The sequence below is a fragment of the Protobothrops mucrosquamatus genome, unplaced genomic scaffold, assembly GCF_001527695.2.
Source record: "Protobothrops mucrosquamatus isolate PMUCROS unplaced genomic scaffold, P.Mucros_1.0 scaffold416, whole genome shotgun sequence".
NCBI classification, from domain to species: domain Eukaryota; kingdom Metazoa; phylum Chordata; class Lepidosauria; order Squamata; family Viperidae; genus Protobothrops; species Protobothrops mucrosquamatus.
In genome coordinates, this window is record NW_015386745.1 from 330,184 (window position 1) to 341,465 (window position 11,282).

The 11,282-nt window shown below is 37.5% G+C and overlaps 1 protein-coding gene across 1 annotated transcript in view; it reads left to right on the forward strand.

The window, feature by feature from the left end:
* The first annotated feature begins 3,776 nt into the window (after nucleotides 1-3,776).
* The window catches only part of CUNH6orf58 (chromosome unknown C6orf58 homolog), a 21,292-nt gene continuing 13,786 nt past the window's right edge, over nucleotides 3,777-11,282 (forward strand). The window contains exon 1 of the mRNA XM_029284190.1: nucleotides 3,777-4,107. Coding sequence (XP_029140023.1) covers nucleotides 3,777-4,107 — 331 coding nt within the window. The remainder of the gene's footprint in view (nucleotides 4,108-11,282) is intronic.

The following is an 11,282-nucleotide window of genomic DNA, read 5'->3' on the forward strand; positions in this document are numbered from 1 at the left end:
ACGACAATATATTTAACACCATCAAACATCCACATCTGCTTATCCCAGATCCTTGGGAAGGAGTCACAAGATAGATAAAAATACCAAATCCAATCTGAACATCTGGCTGACTGCGCAACAAACCAGAATAATAATCTGTCAATACAACCTGCATTTGCATAGCCAACTTGACAGCCTTCCTCTGCCTCACTCCAGTTTAAAACCTACACAGCCTAGTTACTCTGTGCATTGATGAAATGAGCTGAAGTTCAGCAACATTGACTTTAATCACTGATCATATATGAGAATTTTATGACATTCTATTTAGCTTGAAGAAATCTTTTTGCAGCATCATAGGAGATTGTTAATACTCATGATTCAGCTGAAGTGCAGATAATTGGGACAGATTATTCACAAAACCGATGCTTTAGCAAAGTAACTAGCAACTTCTTCCCCCGATGAACTGGATGTTTGCCCCAGGGACACTATTTTTTTTACAGAAGCTCTTCTATCTGAGGCAGAGAAATGGAACGGAAATGTTGATTCTCTGTCTGAAAGCAGTGGTCAAACTTTTAACAGCTCAGTAGAATCACAAGGCTGTTTAGTAAGTAATTATGTCACAATGGACATTTAAATCTAAATCCAACTATTTACTTCTACTGTATAACAATACAGATAGTACTCAATTTATAACAGAACCTGTCCTAAGTCATGGCAACTGTAAGTCTATGACTTTTTACGGTTTCTATTAAGCAAATGTAACAGACGTTAAGCAAATCCATGTATTTCTATGAGCGTTTTCGTCCCCAGAAACCAGCAAAAAAAAAGTTGTACATCACAGTCACTTGACTGTGAAATGCTGCAACTGCTCGTAAAGGTAAGCTGGTTGCTGTGCTCAAAATCTGGTGACTGCAGAGGAACTTTAACTGGTCACTAAGCAACTGGTCATTAAATAAGGATTACCCATATCAAATAGCTAATAGCAATTTTTTTAAGTACAGCAAATAGAGTAAAAGAGCTAACAGAAAATACATTCCATATCCCAATTTAAATCCTCCATTAGCCTAGCCATTCTGTCTCATGAAGCTGATGACTTTTAATGAAATTTGAGAAACACACTGGACCGTAGGATGGAGTAGAAGAGAATCTGCGAACAATCTGTGCAGTTACCAAAAAACAGAAGAAGGTGCTGTTTTTTTTTAGAAAATCATCATAAAGCATGGTTGTGTGTTGTTGAGCAATTGAAGTTTACTCAAGGGACTACGGAGGGGCCCAACCATTGACACTTCAAATCTGGGTCATAAATCTTCTTTCTAGGCTTGGTCATAACTTCAAATGGTCACTAAGCAGCCAGTTGTAAGTCATGGACCATTTGTATTGCCTCTCCTCATTGTAGCACCTACTCCCATTAAACAAAACTCTCTTCATCACTACACAAAGATTACTCTAATATGCAGCACTAATTATTATTATTATTATTATTTATTAAATTTATATAATGAATGAAATCAATCATAATGCATCTCAAGAGCTGCATTTTAGAGCATAAAGGATTACAAAGGAGAAAACATGAGAAAAACCCCATTCTTTATGACATTTTTCTTGACTCCTTGCAATTATTGCATAATCATGTGAAATGTGATGACCATGTGTTAAATATGGAAAATATGTTAACCACATATATTAAGATCAGCCTGCACTCAACTCTTACCTGAGACAAAAAGGAAATTAGCATACTATAAGAAATCTCTATCATTATTCATTATAACATGGGTGGATTTAACTTTGGGTAAATAGTGATTTTGCCACCCTTTTATAATTATTCTGTCTTTCATTTTGCAACGCCAAATAAATCACCAGCATTCACATCCTAGGAGAAAAAACAGCTTAAATAGTTAATCGCTACATTTAGTTTAATTAATAAGAAAATTTCAGCAAAGCAAATTTGTTTTTATGGTTACTCAACAGTGTGGAAACTCCAATGCAGTCCTTCCTCCTCCTTTGGAGGAGACAGCTATAATGTTTTGTTCTTTTAAGTAAAAAATCCCCAACAACATTTGAAAACTAGTAACTTTTTAATATTAAATTCCGTTATAGCTGCTTTGTCCTTTCCTGCAGAAAAGATAGGAAAAGTTGGACCTATAGCACCATCAAGTGGCAGACTTGCTGTTATGTTGCATAGGAAGGATCTGTCTTTGTTGAATCACCTTCAGTAAAGAAGAATGAAATATTCTGCTGCAGCAAAAAATGAAATAAAACCCAATCATTAGGCTGAGACTGGATTTAAAATCTACTTAAAAAGGAAACTTCTTCAATCCAATCTCCACGACTGGGATACATTCCTCTTCAAAATAAAAAATCCTTCCCTGGATTATGGATCCCTTCTTGATGTGTTGACAATGGATTTGATTCCTGGAGGAAAAGTTGGATTTGACTCTTTGTTTTTCTTTAGATTTCACTGACATATATCTGCTGCAGTGTTCCTTGTACCTTCTGTCTTACCACTTAAATAAGCTACCATTGGAGACTTCACTCTGCTTCAGCCAGGAAAAACTGGTAGAAATTACTTTCCTGAAGGTGAGAGTGAATGACCTGGAGTGATCCAAAGATAATTCTGAGTTGTAGTTCATGGTGGTGTGTCACATGTTAAGTTGCAATCTGCCCATACAGAGGGCTGTAATGGAAGAACACATCATTGAACACACTCTTCTACCTGGAGGTAATTAAGGAGTTAATATCACTACCTCATTATCTGTAATTATTGCGTGAAGTTATTAGTTGTTACACATTATTAATCCTTGGACAGAGAGAATAATTGATTGTTCTGATCACAGAATTCCTCAGAGATATCTAATCACCTTGAAACTATATGGGCAGAAAACAATTCTAATAAAATAATAATAATAATTAATACAGCAGAAGAGAAGAAAAATAATTAGAGAAGTTATCAAAATACAAATACAAATAGAAAGCAAAAGTAGTACCATTAGTAATAGGCTATAGGACTGGGTGCAATCCTAAAACAACTGGAGCACCAATTGAGCACCACTGGCATTGATAAATTCACCATCAGTCAAATGCAAAAGGCAGCTTTACAGGGAACAGCTTGCATCCTGCCATAATACCACAGAAACATCCACATCTCCTTATCTCCAGAAGGATTCAGTAAGTGGATAAAAATGCCAAATCCAGTCTGAACATCTGGCTGACTATGCAATAAACCATAATAATTATTTGTTGATCCAAACTGCATTTGCGTAACAAATTCTATGGGTTTTTTCCCCAGAAACTGGCCCAAAGGCAAGAAACCTGCAAAAGAAAATGTTGTGCGTCACAGTCACGTGACTGTGGAATGCTGCAACTGTAGGTAAAGGTAAACTGGTTGGCAGTGTTCAAAATCTGGTGACTGAAGGCGGGTATGCAGCTGTCAGAACTCCAGAACCAGATTGTACGTAGCTTCGGGGGAGGTAGACTTTAACTGGCCACTAATTGTCTGGTCATTAAGCAAGGATTACCTGTATCAAACAGCTAATAGCAGGAGTTTTTTTAATTACAGCAAATACAGCAATGGAGCTAACAAAATATACATTCCATATCATTGCAAATAAAATCCTCCATTAGTCTAGCCATTCTATCTCATGAAGCTGACTTTTAATTAAATTTGAGAAACACGCTGTACCATAGGGTGGAGTAAAAGAGAATCATACTGGTTTTCTTAAGGAGTAGGAGTGGCCTGTAGCTTTTAAAAACAGCTTCCACATGCTGTGATGTCTAGAAGCGTGATGCTGCTATCCAGCATGGCAGATCTTTTCCTGAGCAAACACTTTTGCTGTCTCACTCTCTTCCTTCTTGGCATGGAGGCGAGCTGTCCAGCTCATCTACAAACACAATCCCAAGCATCTGAAGACACTTTTCCTCCACTCTGGCATTTAGTGCCTGAAAACTTTGAAGATTATCCTATTCGAAACCACAAGACTGTCATCAATGTCTGGAACTACTTAGAGAGATTGGGACTATATAAGATCTTGCTCAAATCTTCAGCTAAATATTTCAGTGGACTTGGACCTAATAATGTCAACAATATCTTATGGGGATTGCCATTACAGCATGGCTGGCAATACAGATCAGGTAGGAACAATTTCTTTTACTCTAATATTAGAGTTCATAAGATCAAAGTTAGGTTGACTCCAGACCACGACAAAGATGGTACTTTCCTTTTAAACTGTGAGTTTGAAGGGAAGATACATATTATTTCAGACCATGAAGGAATACAATTCATTAGCCAAATGTTAAACTGGATTGACCAGTGTCTGAGAAATTACCACCAATTAGTTGTATGAACATTGAAACCAACAGTATTTGTTTCTAATCAAATATATTAATGTATAGTCTAATATATAGTCTAACCAAATATATTAACAACAGAGAGACTTGATAGACAGTTTAAATGGTAGCACTGCATGAATAAATAAGGCAGTAACAATTACAAAGAAAAATGTTTTATTCTTTGTTTCTTAAGCTCAGGACAATAATAGTCACTTGATGGTTTCTCGGCTTCTTGTCTCACTTAATTAAAATGTTTTTTGTTAGGAGAATAGTATGTTGCAAAGAAAACAGTAGCTTCTATCATCTCTTCCTTTAGTTTCTCCAATGCTTTTGGGCTCAGTAAATGATATATAGAAATGATTAACCATTGACTTTCAGAACCATTAGTGTGGGTTAGGAATGGGAGGTCCTGTTTTGATCATGGAGTATTTCCAAATGATAGGCAGTCTTAGATAAGTGATTATATGTATTTTAAGAATCTTATCTGGTACTCTCTATGAATATTTTTAAGCCATCAAGGTTTCTTAGTCTCACTGTGGGTTAAAAGATTTGGCATTTTCTGATAGGCTGAAGGCAAATGTATTGTAAACATCACATCTTAGTTCAATAAAAAGGGTTTTTTATTTTTCATGTATGTCATTCAAAGATTATTCAAATGTTCATTCAATGTCATTCAAATGTTATTTAAATGCAGCTTATTTAAGAGACTGAAAAGAGCACAATAAAAGTAGCTCTTCGTTTGGAACCCTACGACCAGAATAACTGGGAGGCAGGTTCTCACTTTTAGCAAAAGTTAAAATTGTATTTCTTTCACTAACAGTTATACTGTTTTCACATTCCAGCTTTTTGGTCTTAGCTCCTGTACCTAGTCAATGGGGCTTCGAAAACCCTGGCTTTCAGTTGGTGCTTCTAAATGCCAGATTGGTCTGTAGTAAGGCCTCTCTCATTTGCGATTTAATCATCGGTTAAAGGGCCAACCTTGCTTGTATTACTGAAAACTGGCTGGGACTGGAAGGGGAGGGTGACCCTTTCAGAGATATGCTCAGCTCCGTGTTGGGTGTGGTATTAGATGAGACACTGGGTCAAGGGTGGAAGTGTGGTAATCATTATTTGGAAATATCTACGGGTTACCAGAAGTGAGATCCTGTTTGTTCAGTTGTGCTCTACGTATTAAATCTCCCTACTTGGGCTCCTCAATTCCATTTCTGGATTGGCAGTGGAGTGTCCCAGACTTACGCTATTGAAGGACTTCAGTCTGCCTTCTCTAGGACTGGGATCCAAGATGGTTGAGAAGTTCCTGGCCAAATGATGGGCATGGGCCCTATCCTTGTCAGAGCAGGAACAATATACTCTGAAACTGTGGAAGTTCTCAGGGTTTCCCTTCTCATAGTCATATTATATCCTGATTTCCATATGATTTATTTATTTATGAAAATTTATAGGACTGCCCAACTCACTCTCAATGACTCCGAGCTGCTTACAAAGATAAAGAAGCATCTAGAAACAATAAGAAAGCAATAACCCCCTTCCTCCCTGGTGACAATAATCAAATGAGAGACTTGATGAGCTTCATCTTGCCCTGGGGTCCGCAGACCATTGGCAAAACCTTGACTTCAATGCCTTGAAGAAGAATGTCAAAGTGGGGGCCAATCCTATCTCTACTGGGATGATGTTCCATAGGGAGGGAGCCACCACAGAGAAATAAACCATAATGCCACTATCCACTGCAGGGAGGCTGGACTCATTAGATCAGTCCTCCCCCCATTGGTATTGACTAATGGCACCCAGATGGTTTTCAAAGATAGCTGGGGGCTATTCCTGTTAATCTCAGGGGCTGCCACAAAGAAGAGGGAGTCAGGCTATTCTCCAAAGCGCCTGAAGGCAGGACAAGAAGCAACGGGTGGAAACTAACCAAAGAGAGAAGCAACCTAGAACTAAGGAGAAACTTCCTGACAGTTAGAACAATTAACCAGTGGAACAACCTGCCTCCAGAAGCAGTGAATGTGCCAACACTGGAAGTTTTTAAGAAGAAACTGGACAGCCATTTGTCCGAAATGGTATAGGGTTTCCTGCCTGAGCAGGAGGTTGGACTAGATGACCTTCGAGGTCCCTTCCAACTTTATCATTATTATTATTATTATTCACCTGAAGCCTTGGTCACCATTTGGGATAGGGGAGTTTTAGATTGGATTATTCCAATGCAACCTCTAACCTCTTATGGATCTCATCACTCGCCATGATTCATGGAGAAGCTGAGAGAGATGAAAAGACAGAAGGTATGTCTAGAGTATCTGCTGGAACTCAATGAGGACAAACTTGACCAAACATGGGTTATATAGTGTTATATATACAGTATATAATATTTTATTAGTTTTCTAATTTTACAATTAAGTATTTAAAAAGCAACGTGGTGGTTGGGTTAATCAATAGTTCAATAACACACATAAATCTTTAGTACAAATCTCAAGTTACAACATCAGATATTTCCTCTCTTCCCTTAATATCTACTATCTCATATCAGGCTAATACAGTTCTTATTATTATCAACTAAGTAAAAACATCATTATTACATTTATCAATAATTTTTAGCTTATACATATCTTAATTGTGTTTACAGTCAATCCTTATATACAATCAATGTCCTGTTATTGCTTTTTTCCCAAGCTTTAATTTCCCATCAATATTCAAATTAACATTTGATATTTATAATTTCCAAGCTTTAAGTAACCAAAGTTTCCCTTATTTCAACTTCTTCTTTTCCCCCTTTTCATAACAAAATGTAATATTCTAAATACACATCTTATCCATTTGAGTATAGTCTTGTTCTGTTTTCTAAAAGTTATCTATTTTCCATGGTATTAAACCATCTAATTAATAATACAGTATCCCCTTCAATAAATCAAAACCATTATATGTATTGTCTCGGTTAACCAATAAATCAATAATATTCGTAAATTTTTTCGTTTGGATCTAATTTTTAAAAGTTCAAATACTTCCTCTCTTTTTCTGGTAATATCTTTTATCTCATATTAAGCAAACAGAATTCTTATTTTCAACTGATTTCCAAATATTTTAAATTAGTTGACCAAAATTCCCCCTATCTCAACTTCTCCCCTTTCCCCTTTTCATACCAAAGTCTATTAATCTTGTTACACATCTTACCTATTCAATTATAATGATACTTTATTTTCTAAAAAATATCTATTTTCCACCATATTCAACCCTCTAATTAATAATATGAAATCCCCTCTAATAAATCAAAGCCCTACTTTTCTTCAGCCTTATTCTGGCTTTTTTCCTTTGCCACCTAGCCTTCCATGTCAGTGCTTTTAAATCATCAAATAGTTCTCCCTCTATTATTATATATATTATTTGAAATAAAAAAGACCATTTAGTTGCAGTTTTTTTGAAGAACTAGCCCATTTGTATTCATTAGGTCGCCTCCCTATTACTCCAATTTCCCATGATTGTCCTGATAAGTTTATGTTCCATTCAATCTGTTCTTCTTCCTTCTCTTCAAATTTCTTCTGATTTATATAGAAAGTCTTTTCCATTTTCAGTGTTGTCACTCCCTTTTCTGAATTTTCTGTTGGCTGGATTTGTTGATCAATTAAGTCCTCTGTCTTAGTGTTTGGTTGTTCCATTTCTCCTGTTATTTTCTGCATTGTTAGTTCTTTGGTTGTAGTCAGGGCTTTTTTTCTCATAGAATGCCCAGCACGGAGTTCCGGCACCTTTTTTGGATGGAACCTTGTAGGGTAGGCAAGGCGGGTTGTATGACATGTGTGAGTTCCGGCACTTTTTTTTTTTTTTTTTTTTACAAAAAAAGCACTGGTTGTAGTCAAGATCTGGGATTGTATATCTAAGCTGGCATCTTGTTCCTTTATGTTGCATCTTATTTTGTCACAAGCTGAAAGAATGGTTTCGTGTATTGATTTCAACATGGAAAGGATTTTTTCCTGATCTTCAAGGTATAAGAGAATTATCACATAATTCAACTTCTGAAATCTTAGTCTACAATTTTTATCGAGTTCGTCCGGTTTATACAACGGGTCTTCAAGAGAAATGTCGACTCAAAAAGTGTCCACCATAGACAGTTCCAGTTTTTGTAAAAAAGACCTCAGACCCGAAGTTCGGTTTAGAGAAAATCCGTTATTGTTCAACATTAACCATACAAGATGTCACCAATGTCATTTAAAGCTTTTTAAGTCCAAAGTTTTTATGATAGTTTTTCAGGTTTTATTTCTTTTTTTAGATTAAAACAAACATCTCCAGTAAGAATAGGAAAATGTTTCGTCCCCAAGTTTCAAAAGCATATAGAACAATTGTGTTTTGGTTCTGACTTCCGGTGGCAGGCGACTTCGCTGGACGCAGCTGTTTGCTGCTCCCGCCTGTTTCTGCGTAAAAGCCGTTTTGACAGCCTGCATCAGCTGTCAAATGGCTTGATACCCTTCCCCTGGGCATAAGGGGATAGGTGAGCTGCCCGAGGTAGGAGTTGAGTTCCCAAGTCGTCCCTTGTGGACGATGTAGGTGAGAACTCCTCCGGAGCCCCGGGCTTCTCCGCGATCCAGGACGCCTTCGCCGTAGCGAAGCTAGAAGCCGCCACCACCGCTGCAACTTAAAGTGAATTGTGAGTTTTCATTGTAAGCAGACGAACCGACCCTGGAAGTTTGCTTTTTATCTTTGGACTATACTCTAACTTGGATAATACGTTCTTCCCTATACTTGAGGTGGATTGAGGGAAAGTGAACTTAAAATGGCGATGGATTGATACTTTTCAGCAAGAAGTGAAAGTGAATTCCGGTCTGGAACTTTTGTTACTTTTAACCGGTGTATTATCTGCTTTGGCTGAATTGCTTATAAGACTTTTTAACAAACTGAACTTTACTGCAAATATGGCTTCGAGAAAAATTGTGCCTTCAACTTTAAAATCTACTACATCCCCGATGTCCCAGACACCCCAGCCAACTTCAAAAACTTCCCACCCGTCACACCCTCCATCTTCTTCGTCCCCACCGCCCTCCAGTAGAGAGCTGCAGGATTTGATGTCCGCAACTATTAAACAAATGACTGAGATGTTTCAAGAGATGGATGTTAAAATGCAAAATAGATTTGATCAATTATCGCAGCAACAATTGGATTTATCACAACAACAACAAGACCTAGCACAGAAACAGGAGGATTTTTGTTCGAATGTGGCAACTGCTTTTAAAGGTTTGGCTGATTACGTGGACGCGGTAGCAGAAAGGGTGGAGGAGAATGAGCAAAGAGCAGAAGTAAGTGACCATAGACTTGAGCTTGTAGAGGAGAGTCTGGAAAATGTCAAGAGTGATGTGTTGATTGCTCAATTTCGTGATATGGAGTTTGCAATTCGGATCCGTGGATTGGCTGAGGATCCAAAGGAGAATTTAAGACAAGTAATTGCAGATGCACTTGGGGATGCCTTGTCTTGTGGTCAGGAAATTTATTTGGAAATAGAGCGCGTTTTTAGGGTGAACTCCTGGATTGCAAGACAAAAAAATTTGCCTAGAGATATAGTGATCTACTTCACAAGAAAGTCGAGACGTAATGAAATAATGCAGCTCTTTTACCAACAGAGATTCAAGATTTTAAATCAAGATATTATTCTTTTAAAAGAAATTCCAGCGAAAATACTTAGAGCGCGCAGAGATTATGCTTTTCTGGCACAGGAGCTGAAGAACAGACAAATAAATTTCAGATGGGACATACTGGTGGGCATAATTGTAACATTAGCTGGCAAACGCTACAGACTCAACTCGATTAAGAAAGCTAAGGATTTTATGGCGTCTGTTTTACAATCAGAACGCCCACCTACACCCCAGAGGATTGATGTGGCTGAGCAGATGATTGTGGATCTTCCTTCTGCTTCCGTTCAGGACTTAGAGGGAAGCCCAAAAGCTGATGGGAAGGAACAAAGAATTACGCGCGCAGCCCATAGACGTAAGGAAAAGGAAAGACAGATGACAGCCCGCCCGGCAGCTGATAGCCCTGCAGCTGACTGTCAGTTACCGGCTATTTCGCAGCCAGTAGGTGGCGCTCGACCTAAGGTCTTTGTGAAGTCATATGCATCTAGTATTGTCAGTGGATTAAAACCTCCCAATGTGTAAGCTCATATCTTGGAATGTGGGTGGACTTAATGTTCCCCACAAAAGACGCAAGATTTTTCATTATTTAAAACATTTTAATAATGATATTACATGCTTACAAGAGACTCACATTGTGATTAAAGATCAAAAATTATTATTGAACTCTAAGCTTGGAGACTTGTTTGTTGCACCTGCCTTAAAAAAGAGAGCTGGGGTTGCAATGTACATCAAAAGACATCTTTTACCTATTTTAAAAGAAGCTGATAAAGAAGGAAGATACTTATTTGTGGAAATAAATTTAAATGGAAGAAAGTGCTTAATAATAGGGGTTTATGCCCCCAATCAACTTGCAGCTCAAAAGCAATTTTATAGACAACTACATCAGAAAATTGTGGCGATGGACTATAACTCTTTGATTGTTATGGGAGACTGGAATGGAGTTCTGGATACGTTAAAAGATAAAAAAACAACTTCTAAGGATGTAACCCTTTCCAGATTACCTAAGTCCTTTTTTGCTATGAAGGACGACTTAGAATTGGTGGACACTTGGAGATCACAACACATCAATGAACGTGACTTTACTTTTTTTTCTCACAGACATGACTCCTTCTCAAGGATTGACTTTGTCTTGACATCGACTGACCTGCTTACTGACTGTAATAAAACCAAAATCTTTCCCAGAACTTTGACTGATCATAGTATGGTGTGGATAGAGATTGGCCAAAAAAGAAAGAGGAAATCTTGGAGAATAAATGAAAACTTGTTTAATTATGAGGATAAAGTTAAAGCTTTGAAGGAATCTATGGAAGAGTTCTTTCAACTTAATATGAATAAGGAGACTTCCATAAATATTGTCTGGGATGCTGGCAAGGC